General features: G+C 57.9%; 2 protein-coding genes across 12 annotated transcripts; both read left to right on the top strand.

Moving 5' to 3' along the window:
- The first annotated feature begins 5,084 nt into the window (after positions 1–5,084).
- LOC138822316 (epididymal-specific lipocalin-5-like) lies at positions 5,085–8,202 on the top strand. Of its 2 annotated transcripts, XM_070015093.1 has the most exons (7): positions 5,086–5,293; positions 5,526–5,662; positions 6,632–6,711; positions 7,163–7,267; positions 7,418–7,519; positions 7,629–7,654; positions 8,086–8,202. In XM_070015093.1, the coding sequence occupies exons 1-7, from the start codon at positions 5,198–5,200 to the stop codon at positions 8,095–8,097; spliced, it is 558 nt and encodes a 185-aa protein (XP_069871194.1). In that variant the 5' UTR covers positions 5,086–5,197; the 3' UTR covers positions 8,098–8,202. The 2 variants fall into 2 exon arrangements, with proteins under 2 accessions (XP_069871195.1, XP_069871194.1); XM_070015094.1 differs by lacking the exon at positions 7,629–7,654 and having other exon boundaries at positions 5,085–5,293.
- Positions 8,203–13,544: 5,342 nt separating this feature from the next.
- Lcn10 (lipocalin 10) lies at positions 13,545–27,278 on the top strand. 10 transcript variants are annotated; one of them, XM_070015089.1, is made up of 11 exons: positions 13,545–13,721; positions 18,402–18,519; positions 19,750–19,889; positions 22,271–22,381; positions 22,525–22,626; positions 22,861–22,886; positions 25,341–25,436; positions 25,820–25,890; positions 26,126–26,233; positions 26,551–26,649; positions 26,975–27,278. In XM_070015089.1, exons 4-11 carry the CDS (start codon positions 22,333–22,335, stop codon positions 27,264–27,266), a joined length of 843 nt encoding a protein of 280 aa, XP_069871190.1. In that variant the 5' UTR covers positions 13,545–13,721; positions 18,402–18,519; positions 19,750–19,889; positions 22,271–22,332; the 3' UTR covers positions 27,267–27,278. The 10 variants fall into 10 exon arrangements, with proteins under 10 accessions (XP_069871190.1, XP_069871187.1, XP_069871186.1 ...); XM_070015086.1 differs by lacking the exons at positions 13,545–13,721; positions 18,402–18,519 and adding exons at positions 19,307–19,552; positions 21,707–21,777 and having other exon boundaries at positions 27,053–27,278; XM_070015085.1 differs by lacking the exons at positions 13,545–13,721; positions 18,402–18,519 and adding exons at positions 19,310–19,552; positions 21,707–21,777 and having other exon boundaries at positions 25,341–25,480; positions 27,053–27,278.
- Positions 27,279–27,989: the final 711 nt, after the last annotated feature.

Here is a 27,989-nt window from a genome sequence, read left to right as displayed (position 1 = left end):
AGGACACAAACAGCCGGTGGTCTTTAATTTTCGGCCGAATGTCCCACAGGCTGTTGAATGTTTAATTGTGCTTGAAGTTTTTAAAAGATTTGATCAACCTTTTAACTTATTTTCTGATTCATTATATGTTGTAAATGCCATTGCTTCCCTTGAAGTTGCTGCTTCAATTAAGCAGGCCAGTATAATTTCTAATGTTTTGTTACAGATTCAATCCCTTATCTTAAACAGAAAACACTCTTTTTATATTGGACATATTCACGCCCACTCTATGTTGCCGGGCCCGATGGCAAAGTGTAATGCCCTTGCGGACCAGGCAGCTCGGGCTGTGGCCCTGGTTGCTGCTGATCCTGTAGAATTGGCAAAAGACTTTCATAAATTGTATCATGTACCCGCAAATACCCTTAGGAAAAGATATAATTTGCCCAGGCATGTGGCAAGAGATATTGTTAAAGCCTGTAAATTTTGTGTTACCTTTCTTCATCCTCCCCATGTGGGGGTAAACCCCAGGGGGTTGAGACCAAACGCCCTATGGCAAATGGATGTTACTCATCTGACAGAATTTGGTAAGTTGAAATATTTACATGTGTCTGTCGATACCTTTTCCGATGTCATTCATGCCACACCTCTGGCAGGAGAAAAGGTGTCTCATGTCAAAATACACTGCTTAGAAGCTTGGGCAGCTTGGGGAAAGTCCCTTAGACTTAAGACGGATAATGGCCCTGCTTATACTTCCCATGGTTTTCGCGCCTTTTGCGCACAAATGCAGGTTGCCCACACCACTGGATTGCCCTACAATCCTCAAGGACAAGGTATAGTGGAAAGAGCTAATAGAAGCATAAAAGAAATGCTTCAAAAACAAAAAGGGGGAATTGCTGAGTCAGCGTCCCCCAGGGAAAGACTTTCTCTTGCGCTCTTTACCCTTAATTTTTTAATTCTAAATGACAACGATCAGTCTGCCGCAGATCAGCATATGACAAGAGACCCCATGGATACTAAAGACATGGTTATGTTGAAGGATGTTATTAATAAATGGTATGGACCGGATCCGGTAATAACGAGATCCAGGGGAGCTGTTTGTGTTTTTCCACAGAGTCAAGAAGTACCTCACTGGGTGCCAACGAGACTGACCAGGCAGGTGGAGACTGCAGAAGAACCCCCTCTTGAAAAAGAAGACCCACAAAATGAAGATGCCATCCACTCGTCTCCTGATGCAGCTGATCTTCCTGCTGTTAGCAACAGTGCTAATAGCAACCCCTGTGATAGCTAAACCAATGATGCTGTGGGCTGTTACAATTTACTGACTGGATTGCCTCTGCGGTGTCCTTTTTCAAAGAGCGGGTGGGAGTCGGAATGTTTTTAGCCTGCTGCCTGGGAGGATGCGTGGTCTGCCTATGGTTGGTCTGTCGCCTTCGAGCCCAAACCAGAAGGGACAAGGTTGTTATCTCGCAAGCATTAGCCGCCTTGGAGAGTGGATCCTCACCCCAGATCTGGCTGTCGGCCCTGAGAGGCAATTAAGCCTTACCATTCTGCATAGCCTTAGCACCCCAAGGGATCAGGGGATCCCATTGCACCGGGACAGGTATGCAACTTGCAATTTGGGACAGGGTGCGAGGCAAGTGCACTGCACTTGAGGAGGACCATCTCCTCAAGAAGAGCATGCTGGGTTGCAAGTGGGTTGATGCCCAAGATCCCACCTCTGCAAAAAAGGCATCGGACGGGCCTGGTCATCACTGGGGAAGGTGCCCCTCAGGCGAAGGCCAGTGCAAGGTCCTCTCATTAATGTTTTAGATAGAGGCCCAACCTCTACTCTTACCTGTTGCCAAAAACAAAAAGGGGGAACTGCGGGGAGCCGGGGTGAACGCCATTACAAGATGGCGCCCACTCCCTTGCAGCTTTGAGGTAAACAACTCCATATTAGGCAGTGCTTGGCGGGACGGTGGGTCCTGGGCTTTGCGCATGCGCGAGCCACGTAGAGTCCCCAGCCAATCCCGTGGCACCTGGTGACGGTGAAAGGCAGACGACCAATGATAGAACGACACGTGTTCCTATTCCCTATATAAGCGGCCATGTTTTTTGTGCACGCTCTCTCGCGCTCAAGCTCTCCTACAAACAAGAAGGCTCTCCAATAAAGCGTGATCTGAGAAGACTCCTGGTGTGGTGGTCGTTCTTCCTCGCAGGCCGAGAAGGCGTTCGCCGCAGGTCCAGTCATGGGGCCTGAACTCTGGGCCTGGGCGCTGTCCCTCAGCTCTTCAGCTCAAGACTAGCGCTCTACCACTTGAACCACAGCACCACTTCCGGCTTTTTTCTTTTTGCTTATGTGGTGCTGAGGAATCGAACCCAGGGCCTTGAGCATGCAAGGCAAGCACTCTACCACTGAGCCACCTTCCCAGCCCCGGAAATATTATTTCTTAAACTTCTTTCCAGAAGGCGATGTCATAAATAAAGTTGTCTGTCTTAAGAAATAGTCTTCATGGCCGGGCGCCGGTGGCTCATGCCTGTAACCCTAGCAGCTCAGGAGGCTGAGATCTGAGGATCGCTATCTCCAAGTAACCACCAAAAAGCTGGGAGTGGAAGCTGTGGTTCAAGTGGTAGAGTGCTAGCCTAGAGCAAAAAGTGCTCAAGCACAGTGTCGGGACCCTGAGTTCAAGACCCAGGATGCACAGGCACGTGTGTGTGCACGCGCGCACACACACACACACAGAGTCTGTGATCTGAGAGATGCTAGCTTGCTTGGTGAATTTGAGGGTTGCCATGCTGTCCAAGGCTGCTAGATGTGTGGGGTGGGTCAGGAGGGGTCACGGGACAGCTTGCCTCTGTTGCTGGGGTGCGAGCGGCCCCACCCCATCCCACTGTTGTCCACACAACGAAGGTGCCAGGTACAGCTGCCATCTAGCCGAGGTGGTCCATCAGCCTGGGACCTTCAGCCCTAAGAAAGCCAGGCCCGGGCTCCTGGGTCTGCATTTCCCCCATATAATCATGGGGTTCTGGTGGGTTTAAAGCTGGTGGGTGCAGGGCAGGCGCGGGTGGTGAGAGATGCCGCCGCAGTGTCCTGGCCATGGTCCTCCCCTGTGGTCCTCCCCGCTCCGGCTCCAGGACGCTGCTGACGCTCTGCGTCCCTGCAGGTGTGACCCACTCAGGGACTTACCCCAAGAGGGTGCAGGCCAGCTGGTTCCTCATGAGCACTCGGTTACTGTCCAGCTCACCAAGCCCAAGACAGAAAAGTAGTGAGCTCAGAAAGACTTTCCAGGGAAATGAGCTTTTCCTCCCAAGCCCCACCGCCCAGCTGGGCTCACACACAAGCTGCACCTGGCCGCTTCCCAACCAGTGCCATTCCCAGACTGCTGCCCCAGGCCCCCTGTCCTCCCCGGACCTCTGTCCCCCCAGACCCCCAGTCCTCCCCAGACCCCCCATCCCCCAGACCCCCATCCTCCCCAGACCCCCCATCCCCCCAGACCTCCCAGTCCCCCAAGTCCCCTCCTCCCCAGCCCCCATCCCCCTCAGCATACAAGGGCAGGGACAGGGTGGAGTGAGACCCTTCAGACATGGCTTTTGGGGTTACTCCTCGCCCTTGGGGTGTCTGTATCTGCATAAAGTTCCTCCAACACTGCTGCTGGCTCCAGAAGGCCCCAGGGTGGTTGATGCACGGTCACGGTCCATCCTGAGGCTCCCGTGGGGCCTTCCTTGGGCTCAAGAACTTCCACAGGCTTGCCGGGGTGGGGCTTGGTCCCACTGGGGGTGGGGGGTGGTGGGTGGGGGACACCTCTGTGCTTTCTGTGAGTACTCTGTGTTGAAGGTGTCTCCCTGGAAGTTCAGTGCCTCTGGGTTCCCACCCGAGGGCCCTGTCCAGCTCTGGACCTGGCGGGCTGCCCACCCCTAGTTCTGGGCCCCATGGCTCCTCCTGGCAGCAGGTCTGTCTGGTCCTGTTTCTGGGGGCTGGAGCAGTCTAGGCTGGTGAGAGCCAGCATGGGGCTGCGTGGCAGCAGGCGGAGGGGTTATGGCGCTTGCTGGGGAGGAAGGCTGTCTGTGAGGGCCAGCAATGGGGGCTGAGCCTCCAGGCTAGACATGGCCCCACCCACTGCCTGTATGGGCTGCTTGCCCATGGGCGGTTTCTTTTCACCATAGTCCTGGCGCGGAGTCCCCACTGGACAGATGGGTTCCTGAAGCTCAGAGCGGCCAGCCAGTCGCCCCGAGTGCCAGGGCGGCTCAGGTGCCCGGCACCCCGTGAGGCAGCCCGGAGCCAGCCCAGGCTGATGCCCGGGGCCCTGCGGTGCCTGACTGGGCCGGGTGGGGACGGCCGCCTGTGAACAGGACCCCACGCAGACCGAAGCAGGGGTGCTCTGCGCAGAGTCCCACAGCACCAACGGGGCACGCAGCCTGACTGAAAACTCCCAGTGCCCAGGCGACGAGCTCGCTTCCTCGGCCTACGGACGTCACTGACGAGTGTAGGCCCTGAGATCCCACCGCTAGTGCGTGCAGGGCAGGACAGGTGGGCGTAGCGCAGGCCCGGAACTTGAAGAAAGGCCTTGATCTAGGCACAGCCCCTTCACTCCTCCCCCCCCCTGCCGCCAGCCATTTAGACCCCAGAAAACAATTGTGTGCAATTTGTAGCCAGGGAAGGGGGCTGGCATCAGTGGCCCAAGATGGCCCCTGGGAGGCTGGTCATCTGGCCTTTGCTGACCTTCTGAGTACTGAGCCGGGCAGCAGTGGGACCAGAGGGGCCAGGAGGTGCTGGTGCTCTCCTTGCTGCTCTCAGCCCTTGGACCACAGACTCAGCCACGCTTGACGCTGATGTCCTCCCTGTTCCAGGGCCTCGGGCTGCCCGTGCCTCCAGCAGGCCCCCAGGGCTGCGGCAGCGATCAAGGCTTACGGAGGGGCCTTGGTGGGACACAGACCACTGGCAGGGGCCAGCGTGGCCCCCCCCCACTCGGCTGGCCCCGGGCAGCGGCAGTGCTGAGGGAGGGGGCATGCATGAGTGGATGGCTGGTAGCAAGACCTGCGGGCGGCTGGAGGCGGTTTCCCCGGGGCCTGGCAAGTGGGTGACCCCTGGCTGCTCAGGCTTGCTGCCCACCTGTCTGGCAGAGCTTCCTGTGCCCTCTCCGGGCGCCCACGGAGAGAGATATAAAGTCCAGGGGCCCGAGCCAACGTGTGTGCGTGGCCTCGCTCTGGGCGCCAGTCCCAGGGGTCCGGCGCCGGGCACATGGGGGTGAAGGCGCTCCTGGCCCTGCTGGGGCTGTGTGTGGGGCTGGCCGCCCCGACGCAAGGCGCTGCGCCGCAGGACTTCGACTTCACCAAGGTAGCCATGGCGGGGCACTGTCCGGGGCCTGGCTCTGCTCGCGGCCAGCCTGGGGAGGGGTCCGGGACTCCACGCTATGGACGCCCTCCACCTCCCCTGGAATTTGCCGATCTCTGAACCCCCTGGAGGGAGGAGCATGGTGTGCATGGCGTGGTCCCCCGGGTCCCTGATTCTGGGTGCTGGTAAACCTGGGTGTCTCCCCCCTCCCCTCCCCCCCGCCCCCCTCTCCTAGTTTTTGGGCCTCTGGTACGAGGTTGCCTTCACCTCTAAGGAGGGGGAGCTCGGCCCCCCTCACAAGCTGGAGAAGATGGGGGGTGTGCTGATAAAGGTGGAGGGGAATCGCATCTCCCTGAGCACCACCTACTTCAGGTGAGCAGGGGCCTGGGGTGGGGGCGGCTCTGCCCTCAGGGCCCGACCTCCCCCGCGGACCCCCGCAGTCACCTGGGGCTCAGCTGGGCCAGCCAGCAGGCTTCCCTGCTCTGAGACCATGAGAGGTGACAGTCCCTGACTTGATGATGTCAGGGACGGAGGAGAAATCCGGCCAGGCCAGCCCGGGGCGCGCGGGCACACCAGGTGCCAGTGCCAGGTCCCCAGGTGCCAGCGGGCGGTGGATACCCAGGCCTGCCCGCGCATATGAGACCACCCTCAGGGGAATGTGTGTGTGTCCCTGTGTCCACCTCAGGGAGAACGTTGGCCAGTCCTGTGTGTGTCCATCCTGGAGGAGGGCTCAGGCCTGTGTGAGGAGAGGCCGGTGGAGTGGGCACGCTTCCCAGCGCTGCTCTGTGGGCAGTCTCCGTCCTACCTGGGGTGTTGGGTTGGGGCGCGTGCGCATTGGTTTCCGGGGTCCCGGGCTCAGTGGACACTAGCACCCCTGCTCCAGGCTGCGCTCTGGACTCCCGGCCTGTCCATTAACTTGTCCGGTGTGGAACATGGGGCCTGGTAGGCGATGGCAGCATTTGGTGGTACCTCACGTTCTTCCCTCCTGCCTCCTTCCCTCCTTCCCTCCCTCCTTCCACCCCTGCCTCCCTCCCTCCCTCCCTCCCTCACTTCCTTCCTGCCTGCCTCCCTTCCTGCCTCCCTCCCTCCTTCCATCCCTGCCTCCCTTCCTCCCTCCCTCACTTCCTTCCTGCCTGCTTCCCTCCCTCCCTCCCTGCTTGCCTCCCTCTCTTTCTCAGGGTCTAACTCTGTAGCTCATACTTCACTATGTAGACCACACTGGCCCCAAACTTGTTATGTAGGCCATGCTGCCCTCAAACTTACAATCCTCTTGCCTCAGCCTCCCTGTGCTGGGATTGTGGGTGTGGCTACCACTCCTGGCCTGCCTTCTTGTCTCCCCAGCGAGGAGGGTTGTGTGCTGGAGCAGGTCGGGGCCTTCCCGGGAAATGCTCCGGGGAAGTTCAAAGTCATCAGAAAATCTGGTAAGGGGGTGGAGCGGTGAGCTGTCCCTTTGTTTCCTGGCCAGAGGCAGGAACTATGCCTTCCTGTGAGGACTCATTTCACGGGGTCTCTTCCTGGCCTCTCCACCACCTGGTAACAGGCTGTCCTGCCAAGACACCAGGAGCCTGGCTGGGCATCCCCATACACTTTCCACGGCCTCTAGGGTGTTCTTTGCCAAGGGTCATTGACCTTTTCCCTGAAGCCTTAGAAAGGGTGTGATTCAGTACCCTTTTGTCCCAGTCAATAGTGTTCCTGGTCTCCCCTTCAGACAGTCCCTCAGACAGTCCCTCAGTCCCTCAGACAGCTCTAGGTCTCTCCTCCCATCTGAGGGTGCCTGAGTGCGGGGGTGGGGGGGAGGGGGGCAGGCACCTGCTCTGGGGCTGGTCCCTCACTTGGTAGAAGATGTTCAGCGTCGGGCTTCTCATCTCCCAGGAGACAAAGAGATTGAGATCTTGGACACAAACTACAACTCCTACGCCATCATCAACATCTCTTTCCACGTAGCCGGGGAGGTGCGGACCATGATGAAGCTTTACAGTAAGGCTAGGCTGGAATCATGGGGTGCCACCCCCTCGGTTCTGAATTCCAGCAGCCTGTGAGGACTCCCAGTGCTGAGGGGGACGGGCGGGAGCCGGGGACAGAGCCACCAGCCGCCCAGTCGCCCAGCCCGGCCGTCCCTGCCCACAGGCCGGACTCCCGCCCACAACAAGGACTTGCTGAGCAAGTTCCACGAAGTGGCCCAGGAGCGCGGGTTCACAGGCTCAGACGTACACCTGTTCGAGCAGGACTGTGAGTAGGCCCCACTGGGTCACAGCACCCCCCCATCAGGCCCCCCAGGGATGGCAGAGCCCTGGCCCACCGGGCCCCGCCCCATGCCACCACTTTGCTTTGTCCACAGTGACCTGTCTGTCTGTACTGCAGAAGGTGAGTGCCCCTGCCCCTCCCTCCCTGCACTGCTCTGCGGGGGGGGGGCTCCCCAGCGAGGGGGGTCTGTGCTCCTCAGCCTGTGCTGCTGCCCCAGCCCTGGCGGGACGGGACCCCAGGGCCCGGCGTCCTGGCCGGGAGGGAGGGCTGCACAGGACCCCAGCAGCGCTGAGCACGGCCCCGGGGCCCCAGGCGGCCCCGGGGCTCTGGAGGGGGATGTGGAGGCTGTGGGGAGGGGAGGACAGCCCGGTGCTCACAGGGGCTGTGCGTGACCGCGGGCCAGCCCTGTCCCTTCAGGTCCTGCCCACCGTGGAGCTCAGGAGACCGTGGCAGAGAGAGCCACATGCAGGCCTCTGGGGTCCCGAGTGCCCAGCCTGTGCTCCCAGAGCCCACAGGCCACGCAGGGCCTGAGTGCCTCCCTCCACGTGCAGGAGCTGATGTAGAGCACCTCTGGCCCTGGTCTGAGTCTACAGCCTCTGCCCCCGCGCTTCCACACCCTGCCCTGGGGACGACCTGCTCCCGTCCGAATAAACCTGCTGTGCATGCTGTCCAGTGAGCATCTGTCCTCAGGGAACAGCGGGGGTGGGGACAGTGGGGTGGGGGACGCTGGGCTGAGGGGACAGCAGGGAGGGGGGACGCTGGGCTGAGGGGACAGCAGGGGTGGGGACAGCAGGGAGGGGGACGCTGGGCTGAGGGGACAGCAGGGGTGGGGACAGCGGGGTGGGAGATGCTGGGCTGAGGGGACAGCGGGGAGGGGGACGCTGGGCTGAGGGGACAGCGGGGGTGGGGACAGCGGGGTGGGGGACGCTGGGCTGAGGGAACAGCGGGGATGGGGACAGCGGGGTGGGGGATGCTGGGCTGAGGGGACAGCAGGGAGGGGGACGCTGGGCTGAGGGGACAGCAGGGGTGGGGACAGCAGGGAGGGGGACGCTGGGCTGAGGGGACAGCAGGGGTGGGGACAGCAGGGAGGGGGACGCTGGGCTGAGGGAACAGCAGGGGTAGGGACAGCGGGATGGGGGACACTGTCCTGAAGGAACAGCGGGGGTGGGGACAGCGGGGTGGGATGAGGGACGCTGGGCTGAGGGGACAGCAGGGGTAGGGGAACACTCAGCTGGATTTTCTATGAGTGTTCACTCAGGACAGTGGGCCCTGGACTTCTGCCCCTAGGGTCCCTGCCCAGGCCTGCTTTGGTCAGGCCACCCCAGGCTGTGGGCCACATGGCCTCACCCCCACCACAGAGCAGTCTCTGTTCTGCTCCAGTAGCCAGAGACAAACCCAGGCAGCCATGAGCAAAGACCCAGTGCAATCTCAGCTGGTCTCGCAAATGAAGGAGGACCATTCCTGCTCTTTATTTTAAATTAATTAATTAATTAATTTGCTGGTATGGGGCCTGAACTCTGGGCCTGGGCGCTGTCCCTCAGCTCTTCAGCTCAAGGCTAGCGCTCTACCACTTGAGCCACAGCGCCACTTTCGGCTTTTTTCTTTTTGCTTATGTGGTGCTGAGGAATCCAACCCAGGGCCTCAGGCATGCAAGGCAAGCACTCTACCACTGACCCACCTTCCCAGACCTTTTTTTAAATGAGTTAACTTTATTGTTATTACAGAGGTGATACACAGAGCGGTTACCCTTACAGGTGTCAGGCTATGAGTACATTTCCTTTTATACAGTGTCTTCTGTTCCCTCTCTCTCCCCCAGTCCCTCCCTCCCATCTCCACCTGTGGGTGTGTTCTTCACTTTCATCACTGTTCAGTCTGCTCCTCTGATGCCGTTGTTCACCCTTTTTCTGGCGTCTTTAATGTTTTTTTTGATGACAGTCCTGGAGCTTGAACTTGGGGCCTGCACACTGTCCCTAAGTTTTGTGCTCAAGGCTAGCATGCTACCACGTGAGCCGCAGCTCCACTTCTGGCTTTTTTGGGGGGAAGGTAGTTTATTGGAAATAAGCATCTCACAGATTTCTCTGCCCTGGCTGGCTTCAAACTGTGATCCCAGATCTCAGCCTCCTGAGTAGCTAGGTTACAGGTGTGAGCCACCGGCACCTGGCCATACCGTACACTTGCATACATGTTTCTGAGGCTCAGAGACCAAATCTCCCCAGCCTCTGTTTTGAAGGATGTTCTAGACGTGGGCGTCCCCTGTGCCCTCCCAGCGTGGAGACTCCGTGTCTGGCCTCCTCACCCCATGCCTGGCCTGCTCTGCTGTCTGGTTCCCCTGCTTTCTTTCAGCAGTTGGTGCCAGGGCTCGAGGGCCAGGAAGGCTGCCCTCCGGTGTCTGGTTGGTGCACCTGAAAGGCTCTGACAGGGCTCAGGCTCGTGTTCTTGGCCAAGTCCTGAACGCCCCATGGGGAGAGTCTTTGAGAGGCTGAGTTCTGGCCGCTGAGGGATGCTGTCCCCCGGCCTGTGCGGGAAGACCGGCCTGCAGTGGGACTTCCTGTGGGAGCATTGTCTCAGTCTGCCCTGGTTGCTCTGACAAATGCCACCCGCCGGGGTTTAAGCAACAGAGATGGTCTGGAGGTTAGATCTGGGCGCCGTTGCTCCTGCCTCTGGCCAGCAGACGGCTCTGTGTTCTAGGAGGAGAGAACAAGAACGTTCTGTGCGGACTCTCCCTGGGGTCTTGACAGGAACCCAGCTCTATTCTCACCCGAGGACCCCTTTTCCAAACAGTGACACTGAGAGGATTTTAACAGGACTTTTGAGAGGAGATTATCCGGCCCAACAAAAGTCTACCATACAGAAGGTGATTGCAGTTGTAACGTCCTTCGAGGTAGTTGTTGGAATACACAGAAAGCAGACAAATACCGCCATAGTCCCAAAGGGACTGGCTACTAAAATCTAGTTTAGGAGGACCTAAAGTTGGATTGAGAGGTGAAAGATCCTAAAGAAGCGTATAAACATCTCAGAAGAAAGGAAAGAGATGCATACTCTGAGAAGGAACGACATGGTAGAAATAAAGAATTGACTAAACATAGAGGTAGAATCGACACATGAGCAGTTGGGGGAAATTCAGCAGGAAGATAGGAACTGTACCACAGCAATGTGGAAATGACAAACCCTAAAAGAACAATAAGCAAAAAATGTTTCCGAAGTGGCGCTGTGGCTCAAGTGGCAGAGCGCTTACCTTGAGCTGAAATGCTGAGGGACAGCGCTCAGGCCCAGAGTTCAAGCCCCATGACCGACAAAAAAAAAAAAGTTTCATGGGTGGACTTAATAGCATTTTGGGAATGACAAGAGAAAGTATCTGACTCTGAGGCAGTTTTGTATGAGGAAAGGGGGGTGCCTAACCTCTCATGGTGGGGCTCACAGTGTGGGGGGGCATATCTGACCTCTCATGGCAGGCAGGGAGAGGAAATGATGGAAGGCATCTTTACCTTTCCATCTCTTGGGAAAACATTCTTCAAATATCAGGGCAGGGGCCGGGCGTCGGTGGCTCACACCTGTCATCCTAGCTACTCTGGAGGCTGAGATCTGAGGACTGTGGTTCAAAGTCAGCCTGGGCAGAAAAGTCCATGAGACTCTTATCTCCAATAAACCACCAGAAAACTGGAAGTGGCTCTGTGGCTCAAGCGGTAGAGTGCTCTCCTTGAGCTGAAGAGCACAGGGACAGCGCCCAAACCCAGAGTTCAAGACCCATGACTGATCCTCCCCACCCCCCCAAAAAAAATCAGGGCAAACTAAAGGCATTTTAGACCAATGCAGACATTGCAGATAAAATGGAGCACATTTCTTTCTAGCATATTATAGGTACAAGTCGATGCTAGGGTATTATTATTATTATTATTTTTTTGTCTGTCATGGGGCTTGAACTCTGAGCCTGGGCGCTGCCCTTCAGCTCTTCAGCTCAAGGCTAGACCACTTGAGCCACAGCACTACTTCCGGCTTTTTCTCTGTGTGTGGTACTGAGGAATTGAACCCAGGGCTTCATGTATGCTAGGCAAGCACTCTACCACTGAGCCACACTCCCAGCCCATCTTTTCTTATTAAAGAGAAGATTTGCAGTTTTTTTTTTTTTTGTTGTTGTTGTTCATGGGGCTTGAACTCTGGGCCTGGGTGCTGTCCCTCAGCTCTTCAGCTCAAGGCAAGCGCTCTACCACTAGAGCCACATTCCCAGCCCTAGGGTGCTCTTGTCCTCTAAGGATCTGCATCTGTAGTCAAGCACTCACAGACCGGCCTGCATCGCCAAGTACAGGAGGGACGGCACGTGGAGAATCTGCAGTCACCGTCCTGTCCCCTTAACAGCTTCAGTGTTCACTACCCACCTTCACATCTGCTCACGCTTGTGTGACAAATAGACACAACTCTTGGGATGTGCACTAAGTCTGACAGGCTCAGGCCTCTCTTCACCCTAAAGCTAAGAACTAGGTCCTGTTGGAGATTTCCTCACTTGCTTAACACAGCTCTGAATCCTGCAGTTCCTCCGCCTGTGGGCAGTCACTGGTCTACTACAGCGTCCTGCCTACTTCCCCTTGAGATTATGAAAGCTTCCCCACCCCCTTCCTGCTCATCCATGTCTCTCCTGTAACTGGAGTTTGTGTTCCCCACATTTGGTGCAGAATAAATGCTTTTCTATTTCAGCGTTGTTATTTTATGTTGACATTCATTCATTCATTCTGATACTGGGCCTGGGCGCTGTCTCTCAGCTCTTCAGTTCAAGGCTAGCACTCTACCACTTGAGCCACAGCGCCATTTCCAGCTTTTCTGGTGGTTCATTGGAGATTAGTCTCATAGACTCCTGCTTGGGATGGCTTTGAACTGTGATCCTCAGATCTCAGCCTCCTGAGTAGCTAAGATGACAGGTGTGAGCCACCATCACTCAGCTTTGTTGACATTCCAGGCCAGGGGAGAAGCAGAGCTCTGGGAGTGAGGCTGAACAGACCCTGTAAGATCAAGCTTTTGCTGTTCATCGGCACCAGCTGGGACCCAGGAGCTCTCTTCTTCCAAGGGTTTCAATTTATCTCATCATTTCCGTTACTGCTCAGAAGCTGGTCTGAGGAGTTCTGACACATTCTCTTGATCCTTGCGCACATTTTGCTTCCTGGAATTCTAGAAATTCCAGGGTCCTGTTGTGTTTTCGGTGACACAGCACTTAAGATATTTCTCCAAGGGGTTCTGGGTCCTTTTCTTTTTTCTTTTCTTTTCTTTTCCTCTCTCTCTCTCTCTCTCTCTCTCTCTCTCTCTCTCTCTCTCTCTCTCTCTCTCTCTCTTTGTTGGTCATGGGGCTTGAACTCTGGGCCTGGGTGCTCTCCCTCAGCTCTTCAGCTCAAGACTAGTGCTCTACCACTTGAGCAACAGTGCCATTTCCAGTTTTCTGGTGGTTCACTGGAGATAAGAGTCTCACAGATGTTCTTGCCCAGACTGGCTTTGAACCATGATCTTCAGCCTCCTTAGTAGTTAGGATTACAGATGTGAGCCACCGGAGCCAGGCCCTGGGTTCTTTTTATGGAGAAGAGTATCAAGTAACCACCTGAGCCGGGCACAGGTAGCTAATGCCTGTAATCCTAGCTATTCAGGAGGCTGAGATCTGAGGATTGCAGTTCAAAGCCAGCCCGGGCAGAAAAGTTCCCATGACTCTTATCTCCAATGAACTACCAGAAAGCTGGAAGTGGCCTTTTGGCTCAAAGTGGTAGAACGTAAGCAGAAGAGCTCAGAGACAGCACCTAGCCCCCAAGTTAAAGGGAAAAAAAAAAAAAAAGCCAGCTGAGTGCTAGGTGTGTGCTTGGTTCTACTTTTATCTAGTTCTTCTCAACGTACAGAACCCGGAGAAAGACCTCTTCCTTTTCCTCTCTCCCCCCTTTCTTTCCTCCTTCCTTTCTTCCTCCCTAGCAAAACCAGCATTCCCATGAAGATGCCCAGTTCCTACGTAACACCAGGCAGAGCGTCCATGCCGGCTGGGCTCCCCGTCCCAGCACTGAGCATCTCATCTCCCTCAGCTGGCCCTCCTCTGCTCACGGCTGCTCTTCCCAGCACTGGCCGGGGCCGCCTGCTGCCCCTCCCCTCGTTGGCCTGTGCATACGGACAGAACTCCAGACAGAACTCCAGACAGAAATACCGGACTCTGGCCATAAGTCCTGGGGTAAGTTCCTTTCTTTTGTGTGTACATCCATTGGCACTGCAAACGGAATTTATTCCAGGAATTGTTCGGGCAGGCTCCTTTGGTTTGTTTATTTTTGTTGTTGACACTGAGGGTTGTGCTGAGGTGCCTTGCAGGTGCTGGGCAGCTGTGTTACCATCTGAGCCACATCTGAGCCCATCTCCAAGTGTTGGTTTCAGCTGTGATGCACGGCAGCCTGGGCTGGAGGCCCCCTCCTCCTCCCCGCAGTGTGTCCTGGCCTCCTTTCTGCAGAAACAAGCTAAAGGATGCTTTCTTATTTTACTCCCCATCTTGCATAGAAAGTTTTCTACTTTGAGGTGTTGTGAGGTGTTGAATCCAGTCAGTGAGGTGAAGAGAAGCCATATTTTGAGAGGTGGAATTGGGAGTCTTTATTAGAAAGTTGGTATCTGCAGTCGGACTCCTGTCAGAAGACCTGCAGTCCCAGGAATATAGTTAACACTGTTAGAGAGCTGACCCATGTGCAGGAGAGGAAGGAAAGAGCAGAAAAACAACACCAACGACACCAGACCAACCTCAGTGGAGAGTAGGGATGCCATGTTGAGTGGCGAGACAGGATACAGCACATGATCTGACCCTAAATTAGGGTCAGAAACTTGAGAGTCTCCCAAGTTCAAGACATAGGATTGACAGGTTCAGTAACCTATCATCCAAGTCTCTGCCCTTGCCTCTAGGAATTCAGGCACGCCTCCCACCTGGGAGGTGGGACTTCCCCTTCCTCCACAGGAAGACAAGGTGGCGCCAGGTAAACCCAATTCTCTATCTACCACGTGGCCAAGATAGCACCAGTCAGACCCAGCATCTTCACCTCAGCGGTTCAGAGGGAAGTCTGCACAGGCCCATCTCATTCACAGGGTGTTTCCTTGAGCTAGTGATCATCTTCTGAGGTACGAGTCACGCAGCTGACCACGAGCCCGGCCTGGGAATGAACAGAAAATACAATTCCCGGGGGACCAGGAGCATAAACAATCTTGGGAAAAGTGCAGGCAGGTGCTGGAGGGCGCGGTGACCCTGTGTCAGGCCACAGGTGGTGTTTGTTTGAGAAAGGAATCCTGCAGTCCCTGTGGTGCAAGCCAACCAGTTTAAAGTACGTCAGCCCCCTTGACTAACCAACAGCCTGTTTCTGGTCCTTTGGTAAAGCCAAATTCGGAAATCCTTACCCAAAAGACCACCAGAGACCGTCACTAATGGAAAAGCAAAGGAGTCTGTTGCCAGCTCGAGCTTGGTGCCCCCCCGCGCACATGGCAGCAGGCCATGACGCTGAGAGGCCCCCAGCCCAGGGTTCCAGCACTTTTTATACATTTTTTAGGGAAGGCAGGGGCTTTGCATACATCATAACTTCTTGTAACAAATCACTACAAACTGCGGAAAAAGCATAAAACAACTCTGTAGTATGATTGGCACACTACAAAGCGGGAAAGGACCAGAATACAAGTTGTTGGTTAGATCAAGGGGGCTGACGTACTTTACACTGGTTGGCTTGCACCACAGGGGAGTCTCAAGAGGATAGGTGCTAAACTGCAGGGTGTCTGGTTTAGACAATGGTCACCAGACCCTAGGAGGGGCAGTTCTGGAGTTTCAGATATCATAATTCCAGGCATTGGGGCTGAAGTGGGTCAAGGGTTAAGTTGCAGAACTGAGATGGGGGTCTTAGTGAAATGGAGTTGCTTAGGTTCCTCATTTCCTCCTTTCTGGAGCATCAGGGGGCAATCATGGTCCCCTAATTGGCATAGTCTTTTATATTTACAGTTTGGTATTGGGATCTCAGAACTAATAGATGGACTGCACTGATCTTTTTCTTTTACAAAGGACACCAGTCTGTTGAGTATACAAGGTCCGATTGTGAGTAACAAAATTAACAGTACCAAAGTGTCAACGTCTAAGGCATTGGGGTCCCTGGGTAAGGGTCACTAAATCACCAGGACACAGGGGATGCAGAGTGCAAACAGCAATTGCCACTGCATGCTGTGCTTTATTGTTAGTGGGTATTTAAAGATAAGCAAGCATGATCTTTGCCAAGATTTAGTCAGGAGACATTCACACAAAGAATTTCTTTTTTTTCTTTTTCCTTTTTTTTTTTGCGTCCGGTCATGGGGCCTGAACTCTGGGCCTGGGCGCTGTCCCTCAGCTCTTCAGCTCAAGGCTAGCGCTCTACCACTTGAGACACAGTGCCCACACTTCCGGCTTTTTTCTTTTTGCTTACGTGGTGCTGAGGAATCGAACCCAGGGCCTCAGGCATGCAAGGCAAGCACTCTACCACTGAGCCACCTTCCCAGCCCCTCACACAAAGACTTTCAACAGATACATTTTTACTTAACCTATGAGACAATGTCTTTGTATATTATTATCTAAACTATGTTAGAGCAAGCTCAAACCACTTCCTCAATCTCAGGAAAATGCTTGACTAGCTGTTCGTCTATGCTTAAGCAAGCAGAAGAGCTACTTCCTCAGCTCCCAGGAGTCTGTGACACGTGTTTTGAGACAGGGAGAGAGAACATGTTCCCTCTGTAGCCCGGCATGCCAAGAGCTTTCCACATACACACACACAGTCCTCAGGTCATCCTGCGGCCGGAGCCTGCCTCTTTCTGCCCCTTCAATATAGACCCTAAGTCTTCACACCAGAGGCCCTTACATTCTCTTCTATGAGTCCTGACTCCGTATGTCACAGCTAACTTAATTTTATACCAGCTGTACTCAGAAGCTCCAATTTTAAGACATACCATTTGCTACATACTTAAACTTTCTGAGGTTTGTCTTCTTTACAAACATTTTAAGACAATCCTTTTTAAATCCTTTTTTATCCAGAGGATGCCAATTTTTCCCCAATTCCTTTCCCAAGGCTTTCTTTACTACCCTCCTCTTCTTTACAACTCCTTGAGCTTCTTTGTGGCTGGAGTTTAAAACTGCCCAACGTTCCTTTGGCTTGTGGAACCAAGTTATCTCAGAACAGCCTCAAGGCACCACTGGGATGCAGAAGCTTGCTAGATTTTAAGGCTAAGAGTAAGGCTGGGTCTCATTTACTACCTCCATTGATTAAAAAATCTCTATCTTTAACCTGCACCCGGCACCCGAGAGGAAGCAGATTGTTACCATACCAGAGCCAAACTAGGCTGTGACCCTGAAGTGCCTAAGGCAGGCCAGTGATATCCTTGCCCCCAATATACTGGATATCACCTAAAGAATGTCCCACAAAATCTTAATTTTAGCAGCTTTCAACCGGGAAGCATTCTCAGGTGATGGAATCAGGCAGGAGTTCAGTCTACTTTTACCATGGTGGAGGTGGTCTGTGTGACAACGTAGATTTCCTCCAGGTGACTGTCAGGCTGTTGTTGAACTTTACACATTAGGATGTGCAGCAGCAGCAGCAGCAGCAGCAGCAGCAGCAGCAGCAGCAGCAGCAGCAGCAGCAGCGTCTCTCAGTGGCTCCAAGGGACTGTCACACCTCGTGCTGGGCTGCACATTCCTACGCAGACTGGTTAAGGATACATTGCATAGGCTTGGCAGGCTGTGACCCACTAGTCTTTAAGACCATTTAGACAATAGCCCAGGACAATTTACCAAGATGACAACTTTTTAAACTAGATAGTTCTTTTAATAAGGCTAGGATTTTTCAGGCAGATACAGAGGGCTCAGGCCTGTATTACTATTTCCCATGCCTTTTTCTTTTCTTTTTTTCTTTTTTTTTAAATTATTTTTTATTTTTTATTGTGAAAAAACTGTACAGAGGGGTTACAATTACATGGGCAAGATAATGAGTACATTTCTTATCAAGCATTGTAGCCTCCTCCTTTGTTTCCCCTTCCCATCCCTTCCCAGCCTCCCCCCCCAAACCTCCCTCCACCCCCCACCAAAGTTGTAAAGTTCGTTTTCGACATGACAACTTGTACTTCTTCCCATGCCTTTTTCTTCTGCTATTTTGCCACATTTTTTTTTTTTTAAGTGACTCTGGTCCCTTGTTCTTAAAAGGGGAAGATGGGCGAAGATTCATCTTCTGTAACTTCTTCAAGCTGGCTCAGGGGTGTTTCTCCCTCTTCTCTCCTATAGTTAGAATAAGGAATTATTATGAGGATCCTGCCCATGCGTGTGGGCCCGCATGTCCCCGGACCTTAGCCTTTTCTGAGTTCTTCCGTCCTTAGTGGAAGACCACATACCCCACAGGAGGCAGAATCCTGACTCTTGCTTCTGTAGGATACGTGGTAGGAAGGCCAATGAAAGTTTCTGGAACTGCATCCTTGGGATCATTACAAAACATTCACAAAGAGGCGGGAGGTTAGGGCTGGGGCGACTATTACGCACGTCACCTTCCAACTCAACCTGTTGGCCTTTGGGTCTTGTTGACGGCCTGTGACCACCTTTTACCTGGTCAGGCGGTGGACACCTGTGGGTGAACTTCTGGATGTCATCTCTGGGACAGAGCACATCGGGGCCTCCTCTAGCACCTGAGAGCAGCTCTTTGTGGGTACTGGATCCTGCAAGGGGGGGGCCAGGCAGGGGCAGGCGGGGGGCAGGGTGCTCTCCTCCCTCCTGACCTCCTGTTCCAATGTCCTCTATGGATGGTGGCCGTGCAACATCTCTCCGGACCTCTTGCCTGCCCACTCCGGCAATGGGGGCCGGGAGACCCAAGTTCCATCTGTGTCTCAGCAGGCTTGGAGAAGAGCCAGCTCAGCATTCTGAGACAGTTTCCGCCCGCAGTGTCTAGTTGGGAGCTCAAGGACCATTCAAGGTGGTTAAGAGAGAGGACTTGGACACGGGGTCTGTTACGGTGAGTGTGGGTGAGGAACAGAGGCCAGCCGGGGGAGGGCTGGTGCTTCTGTGAGCTGATTTTCAGACCTCGAAACATAACAAGTGAGGATTTGAATTCAGTGAGATGCATCTGTAAAGACAGAACTCAGACCCGATGCCCACAGCAGCCAGACGGCTACTCTTTCCCCCATTGTGGCCAGACAGCCCTAAGTCAGATATGTGGGTCCAGATGGCGTCCACCACATGTGGGAAGCCCACAAGGGCTCGGGGACATCACCTCGGCCAGGACGGCACGGCTAGTCACAGCCTCTCCGACTCCTGTGCCTGCGTCTGACTTCAGGCCGCCTGGGAAGGCCTCGGGGCCTGCGCCAAGCCAGGGCCTCCGCAGAGAGGGGCGCGCATGAGAGATGGGGTGGAAGGTCAGCCAGGCGCCTTTCTGGGGGTGGAGGAAGTCCCAGGCCAGCCAAGCAGGAGGTACACGGACCAGGAGTGGGTGGAAGACTTGGGGAGAACTTCCCGTATATTAATTGATTAACACAAAGCCTATCTAAAGCACAGCTTCTGGAAGAGCCACTTGTTCCTCACCGTCTGGCCCTGGCCCTGGCCAGGCCCCCACCCGGCCCTGAAGGGCAGAGTCTGTTCCCAGACTTAGCTGTGAAGACCACAGGCCCTGGGGAGGGCAGGAGGGAGAGGGCTTCAGGATGCCTTTTCTGGAACCTTCTTTGGGGAGAGACGTGTGAACAGGAGTGGGACCTGGCACCCCATCATGGATGTGGGAAGACGGGCTCCGCCCTCACTCTCGGGCTGTCTCTTGGCTCCGGGCTGCACCTGGGCTGGGCGGCGGCCAGGCTACCGCTTGCGTGTGTGTGCCCTCCTTCCCACGTGGGCATCCGAGCCACATAAACGGCTCCGGCTGGGAAGGGGCTCGCCCCGCCCGTGCTGTGCGGTGACCCAGCCTCAGGATGGGGGTGGGGCTGCTGACCACTCTTCTTGCTCTGGCCTCCGCGCCCGGGACCCTGGCAGGGTGGCTGGGAAGGCTGGACCCGAACCAGGTAACACTCTCCTGGACTGAGGCTGGGCTGGGAGACCAGGCCTCGGCTCGGAGGCCACACAGCATCCGGGGCCCTCCGGCCAGCCTGGGTGGGTACCGGGGGTAGGGCTGGGCCGGGGCGGGGGGCGGCGTGGACGGGGACTCCCTGGGGGAGGAGAGCCTGGCGGCCTTCACCGACCTCTCTCTCTCTCCACACAGCTTCTGGGGCCCTGGTACGTCCTGGCCGTGGCCTCCCAGGAGAAGAACTTTGTGGTGGAGAAGAATGTGAGGAGCATCGAGGGCGTCGTGGTGACTCTCACACCGGAAAACAAGCTGAGAGTGCGGTCCTCCCTGCGCAGGTGAGTGTGCAGGGCCGGCCGGCCTCGGGCCTCGGGCCTCGGGCCTCGGGCCTCGGGCCAGGCCAGCCTCCGCCTGACACCCCTTGTCCAGAGAGCCTTCGCCTGGCCCAGGCCTTGTCCCCCAGAGCCTGGGGCTGTGCTCACACTCCCCCCACCTCCTGGGGCTCCCTCCTCCTGCTGGGCTGTCCTCTGAGCCGCCGCCCTTGTGTTGGCCCTGGCATCTGGACTCCTGGATGCTGGGCCTGCCTGGTCCCTGACTGCTCAGCCCGCCTCTGGCCGCCTGCTCTGATGCGCCTCGTACTCGGTTGGTGCAGCAGGCTCAGGTCACAGGTGCAGCTCCCCCTCCCCCATGCCCTAACTTCTTCCCACCCAGCCCCACCTCCCAGCCCTGCCCCAGGCTGGGCCCAGCCTTCAGACCTACAGGACTGAACACTAGCTCCACACTACCTCCCAGCCCTGGCCCTCAGCACTCGGTGGCCTGACTCGTGGGGGCTTCAGGCTGACTTCTGGGGACAGCCTTGGTGCCTCCTTTCCAGCCTGTTCCCTCCTAGTGCTTCTTACGGCTTTAGTGGCGGCTTTAGTGGTGCCCTCAAGTATCCGGGAAGTTAGCCAGCCAGCTGTGTGTGATAAACAGCACTAGCTGAGCGTGTGCCAGCAGCTCACCCTGGAGCCCCAGCTGCTCAGGAGGCTCTGCTCTGAGGATGGCCCCTTGAAGCCGGCCACCGCAGGGAAGTCCATGGATGCTTATCTCTACTTAACCATCAAAAAGCTGAACGTGCAGCTGTGGCACAAGTTGAGGAGCCCTAGTTTTGAGGAGAGAGAAAGAAAAGAGCCCAGGGATGGTGCCCATGACCTGAGTTCAAGCCCCAGCACTGCCACAGAACAAAAAACAAAAAACAAGTTATAAATATGTTTCGTTTGCCATTTTTTCTTGTGTTATGAAGGAGCTTTTCTGCCAGGACATATATGTTTTAAAACATTTTCTGCCGTTCTACACAGGACCCTTTCTTGTGCATCAGGACTGGAGTGGGCTTCTCCACCCCCGGCACTGAGGATTCTCTCTGTCCCGTTTGATTTTTGATTTTCTGAGACAGGCCTTCTTGTCTCAGCTCCCTGAATGCTGGTATTACAGGCGTGAACCACCAGGCTCTGGCTGTTAGCATTTTTCTTATATCAGGAATCTTTCCCTGGGAGTCAGTGTGAGGTTCAGGCAGGTGCTTGTGCAGCCGCGGTGTTGTTGGGTGACCTGGCTTTCCCCATGGACCCAGAGTGTGATCTCTGTCTAGCTCCAAATGCCTATGGTATATTTTGCTTTTGTTGTTTTGTTGTTGCACTTTTCATGCTGTTCCTTTGATGTTTTTACTTGTCTGACCTCCAAGGTTGTACTTTTTGTGGCTATTAAATGTGCCTCGTTTTCTGCTGGACCTGCTCTTGCTGGAGTTTTCCTTCCAGAATTTCTTCAGTTCTTCTTGTGTTGTCTTACTCCCAGGCTGCCTTGGCTTGATGTGTCTGACAGGCGCCACGGGTCTACGGGGCTGCTTGCGTTTAGGGACTGAGAGTTGGGGTGCCTGGGCTGCTTGGCTGCAGTTTGTCCCATGTCCCAGGCTGTCTCCCCCTGGCGGGCACTGAGCTCCTCACACGCACTCGCTGGCCTCACCAGGGTCCTGGGGTGGAAGAAGCTGGGGCTCTCTTCCCGAGCAGGCGTTCAGGGTAGCTGAGGCACCTGTGGGCCCCTGGAGGCCTGAGGTCTGTGAGTCCAGTGCTGGTCTGGGCCTCGCTATCGGGCGGATGGGTGCTGAGGGGCCTTTGCTGTCCAGGCTGGATGGTTGCCACCAGAGGACTGTGGAGCTACTGAAGCAAGAGTCCAGATGGGTGTTTGAGAACCCCTGTGAGTACGATGCCCAGGGGTCTCTGGGCGATGCTGGCCTGGACGGTCCCCAGGTCCCAGGTGGGTAGGCCAGGGCTGGCTGTGGTGGCCCACTCTGCGCCAGGGCCCCAGAACCACTCTTCATGGGGAGTTAGCAGATCTGGCTGGATAAGAGGGGCTCCTGAATGCAGCACTTCCCCCTTCACCTCGCCCCGGCCAGATGCCTGTGCGGGCGGCCACCTGGGCCTCGGGCCCTTCCATGTGCAGGATGTCTGGGAAGTGGCTGCCCAGGCTTACAGGGCCAGGGGCAGGGTAGGTCACCCAGCTGCTCCTCAGGTTTCCCAGGATGAGCAGGGATGCACACCTGACGTCCATCTATCCACCCGTTACACACAGCTGCTTTCCAGGGACAGAGCTGGGCTTCGCCTGGGTCACCCTGAGTCAGCCCCTCCGCCCTGAGGCTCAGGCCAGCCAGTCCCTCTGGAGTACAGCAGAGCCCACACTTGCTTTCTAGCCCTGGGCGTGCTGGACTTCCGGGTGCTGGGCACCAACTTCAAGGACTACGCCATCATCTTCATGCAGCTGGAGCAGGAGGACGAGGCCTTCAGCACCGTGGAGCTGTACAGTGAGTGGGGCAGGCCGGGGGGTGCTCGGGCCCCCACACGCCGGGGCCAGCTGTCCTGTGGGCCGCCTGAGTGGGGACCCACGGGACCACGTGCTCACTGGGCTGGGCGCCTCCTCTGAGGCCCCCGTGACCCCTCCCCCCAGGTCGCACAGCCGTGGCCAGTCAGGAGGCCATGCGGCTCTTCACCAAGTGGAGCAAGAGCCTGGGCTTCCTGTCCCACGAGCAAGTCCAGCTGCAGGAGGACCGTGAGTGACCCCAGGGGAGCCCCAAGGGCAAGCTGGGTGTGTGAGCTGTTTTCTGGCTTCTGTCAGTGTGTGGGGCTTTGAGGGGTCACCCGCCCTTCCAGAGTTCTGCAGGATGTCCCCAGCCCCCGAGGTGAGGGGGGACAGGGCTCTGGGTCCCGGGAGGTGAGGGGGGACAGGGCCCTGGGCCCCAGGGTGCAGCGCTGTCCTCACAGCTGGCCTGGCCTCTGCTTTCAGTCACCTGCGCACACGAGATCGTCCAGGTAGGCGGCCCCTCTGTGCATCGCCGCTGGCTCCCTGGGGGGGGGGACAGGGGGACGGGGACCCCAGCGGGGTCTCATGAGGCTAGGCAGCCTGTGGCTCGGTGGCTGATGTGGGCGATGCCTGTGATGGCCCCACCTCATGCATGCCTGGTTTTCAGGGTGTGCGCAGTGCTCTGTGACGGGGCACCGTCTGGTCTGTCTGGGCCGGGCTGTGCTCTCCGTGGCTGGAGGAGCAGGTGCTGCTCTCGGCTCCCACAGGACCCTCTCCTGAGCTCAGAATAAAGTGACTGCAAACCTTCCTTGTGTGTCTGGACTGAGCCGGGGCGGGGTGGGCAGACCCGCTGAGCCACCCAGTCAGGGAGGGGGGAGGAGCGCCCTCGGGCCTGGGAGCTGGGAGCTCGGCAGTGGCTGGTGGCTTCCCAGAGGACTTGACAGGGCTCCAGGCAGGCAGAGGCTGACCAGCCTAGGTTGGGCAGAACCTGTGGGAAGGATCTGGACACTGGGTAGACAGGTGCTAGAGAGGTCTGGACACAGGATGGACAGGCTCTGGACGGGAGGCTGGTGTGCACAGATGTCCTAGCAGGAAGCACCCCCCCCCATGGCTATAGCTGGCTTATCTGCCCCAGGGCGGCTGCTGACCTGGGACTGGCTGAGCTCTGCAGCCTCAGTGTCCTGTTGGGTCCACGTCCTGAGGTGGCTGGGCTGGGAGGGGGTTGACATCACTCACGCCGAGGTCTTGGTCCCCGGGGCTGGGCGCACATATATGCGGCTGGTAGACAGGGCACACCCTCCGTGTGAACACACACGCACGCACACACGCACATGCATGCACACACACACACATCCTCCCTTGGCTGGCCACTGGCACTGCAGCCTCCAGAAGGCTGCCCAGAGGACACCAACCAGCCCCCTCTTTTTACACCACCCTGACTCAGAGAGCAACACAGCTGCCCTGGGCTCTGTCTCTCATCTGGTGGTTGAAGACGTGAGGACCAGGCCACAGCCCAGGGGGTGGGGCTGTGGTGGCCCCTGGCTTGTGGGCTGTGGTGGCCCCTGGCTCATGGGGGGGGCTGTGGTGACCCCTGGCTCATGGGCTGTGGTGGCCCCTGGCTCATGGGCTGTGGTGACCCCTGGCTTGTGAGGGGGGCTGTGGTGACCCCTGGCTCATGGGGGGGGCTGTGGTGACCCCTGGCTTGTGGGAGCTGTGGTGGCCCCTGGCTCATGGGCTGTGGTGGCCCCTGGCTCATGGGGGGGGGCTGTGGTGACCCCTGGCTCATGGGGGGGGCTGTGGTGACCCCTGGCTTGTGGGGGGGGCTGTGGTGGCCCCTGGCTCATGGGGGGGCTGTGGTGACCCCTGGCTTGTGAGGGGGGCTGTGATGACCCCTGGCTCGTGGGGGGGGCTGTAGTGGCCCCTGGCTCACGAGGGGAACGTGCTGGCCCCACACCCACAGAGTGAGGATGGAGAGACCTGACCCTTACGAGCTCTCGGGAACAGGATGACACTCCCAACGTGCAGCGTCCACGATGGTTGGCCGCAGCCCCGCTGAGGGCAGAGTGCCCACGCTGTGCCAGGGGGATGGTGGAGGCCCACGCTGCGCCGGTCTCCTCCCGGCCCTCCCGGGGCGGCTGGGGGCTGGGCAGACGCCCACGGCAGTGGGGAGGCTGTGGCTGGGAGGTCTGTGCAGCAGCCAGGCCTCTGGCTGAGGCTGGGGAGCATGGGGCTCGGGCTGGTGCTGGTCCTGACCCTGGCTCCGGCCCCGGTCCTGGCTGTGGGGTCCCAGTCGTGGGACCATTTCCCCAGGGACATCTACAACCTCAACTGGGAAAAGGTGAGCCTCGTCCCCTCTGTCCACGGCACCAGGCCCCTGGGCCCCAGGGGGCCGGGATGGCGCCTGTATGGTACCTAGAGCGACATCTCCAGCAGAAGCTGGGCGGAGGACCTGCTGGGCCGGCTGGACAGCCTTGGGGCTCTTCCCAGGGCCTTGCTGGGGCCCAGAGAGGCACGCTGCAAAGGGGGGCAGTGTGGGGAGGCCCCTGGGCGGGTAGGGGGGAGGAGGAAGGAGCAGGGGGCCTGGCTGGGGCAGGCTCCGGGCGAGCAGCCCCTCATGTGGCTGGGAGGACCAGGCACGGTGGTGTCGGAGCAGGATGTCTGTGGCAGGACGAGCTGGCGGTCAGGGTTCGGGGACAAGCAGGAGAGGGCGAAGCGGAAGGCCAGGGCTCCCGAGGCTGGGCGTGTGGAGGCCTGACCTCTGAGTAGAGGGGTGGGGAAACAGCCGCCGGTGCTCACAGCCAGCCCGGGCCTTCTCCGGCCTCTCCTCCTCGGCCTGGCTTGGACAGCCAGGGCCCCGGCCGGGGTGACGCAGACGTAGACGTGGGTGGGGCGTCTGGTCGGTTCTCTGGGGGGCGGGGCGGCGAGGCAGGTGCACACGCACCCTGTGCTCTCTGGCTCCCCAGTTCTCAGGGTTCTGGTACATCGTTGCCATCGCCACCGATGCCCAGGGCTTCCTGCCCGCCGGAGACAAGAGGAAGCTGGGGGCGTGCGTGCTGAAGGTGCACAAGATGGGCCAGCTGAAGGTGGCCATTGCCTTTAGCACGTGAGAGGACGCGCGGTCAGGGCCGGCTCCGAAAGGAGGGGGGAGGGGAAAAGGGGGAGGGGAGATGCATACCTACCGGCCAGCCTGAAATCCCCACAAGGCCACGCCCCATCCTCCTCCTCAAACCCAGAGGGCCATCCCGGAGGAAGAATCTCCCAGGTCGCCGTGGGTGCCAGGTGCCTTCAGCCCAGCTCAGCGCAGGCTCCTGCCGAAGCTAGAAAATGCAGGCCTGAGCTGGCCCCCTGACCCTAGCCCCCGGCCCCCAGGCACGGGCAGGTCTTTTGGGGTGGTAGCCAGGGGGCGGGAAGGGCCCTGTGGCTCACAGCACCTGCTCCCCAGGTCTCACGGCTGCCAGTCCCAGGTGGTGATCCTGAAGAAGGACAAGAGGAAGGCTCTGTTCCGGAACTCCTGTGCGTGGGAGCGCAGGCGCCCCTGGGGAAGTGGACCAGACGCCCAGCTGCGGCCTTTTGTCCTTAGAGCACGCGGTGGGCGGGTCAGACACCGAGGCCGGTCGCCAGGCTGGCTGTGGTCCCAGGGCTGGCGGTGCACGGGCTCTGGGTGGCCTGGGGTGGGTGTCGGGTGCACGGGGCTCTGGGTGGCCTGGGGTGGGTGTCTGGTGCATGGGGCGCTGGGCTTCTCTTGCAGTGAAGGGGGTGAAGGGCCTCCACGTGCTGTCCACCGACTACAGCTTTGGCCTGGTGCTCCTCCGCCTGGGGCGCACCCACCGCAACCACAGGAGCCTGCTGCTCCTCAGTGAGTGCCAGAGGCGGCCCGACGGCCCGGCCCGAGCGAGTCCCGGCGCTGGGCTGTGGAGGGAGACAGTTCCAAGCATCTGGGTGGGCGGAGGGGACAGGCCGGCTCTCCGTCCACATCAGCTGGGCTGGCTCCGAAATCAGGGATCTGGGACATCTGGCCGAGGGCTGCCTGCCCTGGCAAGGTGCCCCAGCTTCTCTGCCAGGGGGAGGGTGGAAAGGGATAGAATGACTGAGGTGGGGTAGCTGGGGACAGGTGCGTCAACCCAGACACCAACACGGGCATCTCCGCTGCTGTGTTCCTGATTGGAACTCCAGGCAGACAGAACACCTCCAGCTTCGCCAGCGTGAGAGAGTTCCTGGACACCTGTCACGAGCTGCAGCTCTCCGCCCAGGCCACCATCCTCCCCAAAGACGGTACGCTCCAGCCCAGAATGGTGCTGTCCTGGCCCCTACCTGGCCCCTTAGACGGCTGGCTTCCAGAGGGTGGGGAGAGGGGGATGGAGCAACCCAGGATCCCCACGCCACGTTCAGCCCTCCAGAGCCCACTGTGAACAAACCCTGCGTTTCCCAGCACCACCCGGCCCTCTGCCACCTTGGGCTTGTGCCGTGTGCTGTGCTGGGTGATGCCAGGCTGGTGGCCGGGGCTGCTGAGGGAGGAGCCGTGTGGGAGCCTGGTGGGCAGGCGGGCGCTGCCTGGCTCCCCCGGCCCTGCCCCCATGGGGGCCTTTCTCCCTGGCAGCCTCCTGTGCCCACACCATCCTCCCATGAGCCCTCAGCCCTGCTGCTCCAGACCCCACAGCACTGTTCCCAATGGCAGCTCCTACGTTTGGAGGCTCGAGGAGAAGCTGTGGAGACCTGAGGACATTGAGCATGTGCAAGACCAAGTGCCTGTGGTTCTGTCTGAAGAGGGGGGGGGCAGAGCGAGTGCCACCTGTGTGGGCAGAGGCTGGCGAGCAGAGGCCGGGCAGCCAGCCCTGCTCTGCAGACCCCTCAGCACTCCTCCTGGGCCCCTAGTGTCTGTCGTGAAATAGATGGTGGGTTGGTCCCGCACCAGCCTCGCTGTGTGTGTGCCTCTCTATGCCGCCGCCCAGCTGCGCCTGAACGCCCGCAGCCCCAGGCAGCGGCTCACCCACCGCCACACACTTATAGGTCCGGTGCCGGGCTCCTTGCTGGCTCTGGGGCAGAGGCCGTCCACACGGCGAATGCCCTTCCAGAACTGCCTTCCAGTGGAGGCAGCTGCTACCCGTGCCATCACAGGAGTGGGGAATTACAGCCACGCCTGACCCCTGCGCAGCGCTCCTCCAGGGGGAAGGGACGCGGAAGCAGGCAGACGGGTGGGGCAGGCTGAGGGTGCCGCTGGGAGCTTCGGGTGACTCTTGGAAAGATCCAGAAGGTTGGGGAACACTGACGGAGTGTGTGGGCCAGTGGAGGGAGAGTCACAGCAAAGGGTGTGGGTTGTATTTAAGGGGGTCTTGAGTGGACTTTGGCTGAGCTGTGGGGGGTGGAGGGACAGAAGGACTCTGGTTTGAGAGAATGGGTTGGGTGGAGGGAGTTGGGAGTGGCCAGGGACGTTGGAGGGGTAGCCAGCCAGCACCCCGATTCCCGGCAGTCAGGGTGTGTGAGCCGCATGAGGGCTGCAGAAAAACGGAGGTGGAGGATGGGTTAGAAAAGGCAGGTGGGGAGGTGCGGGTACATCAGGAATAGGAAGGAATTACCAGGGACCCAGTTTTGAGGGGGTAGCCGAGCTTGAATTC

Source organism: Dipodomys merriami, unplaced genomic scaffold, assembly GCF_024711535.1.
Source record: "Dipodomys merriami isolate MVZ:Mamm:240054 unplaced genomic scaffold, mDipMer1.0.p SCAF_11, whole genome shotgun sequence".
NCBI classification, from domain to species: Eukaryota; Metazoa; Chordata; class Mammalia; order Rodentia; family Heteromyidae; genus Dipodomys; species Dipodomys merriami.
This window is presented reverse-complemented; position numbering and strand designations above follow the sequence as displayed.

Coding starts and splice junctions, on each gene's coding strand:
- LOC138822316 (XM_070015093.1), top strand. CDS start 5,198: ATGGGGGTGAAGGCGCTCCTGGCCCTGCTGGGGCTGTGTGTGGGGCTG. Junction 5,663..6,631: donor CTGAGCACCACCTACTTCAG/GTGAGCAGGGGC, acceptor TTGTCTCCCCAG/CGAGGAGGGTTGTGTGCTGG. Junction 7,268..7,417: donor GACCATGATGAAGCTTTACA/GTAAGGCTAGGC, acceptor CCCTGCCCACAG/GCCGGACTCCCGCCCACAAC.
- Lcn10 (XM_070015083.1), top strand. CDS start 19,463: ATGGGGGTGGGGCTGCTGACCACTCTTCTTGCTCTGGCCTCCGCGCCC. Junction 22,382..22,524: donor CAGCACCGTGGAGCTGTACA/GTGAGTGGGGCA, acceptor CCCTCCCCCCAG/GTCGCACAGCCGTGGCCAGT. Junction 26,650..26,974: donor CACCATCCTCCCCAAAGACG/GTACGCTCCAGC, acceptor TCTCCCTGGCAG/CCTCCTGTGCCCACACCATC.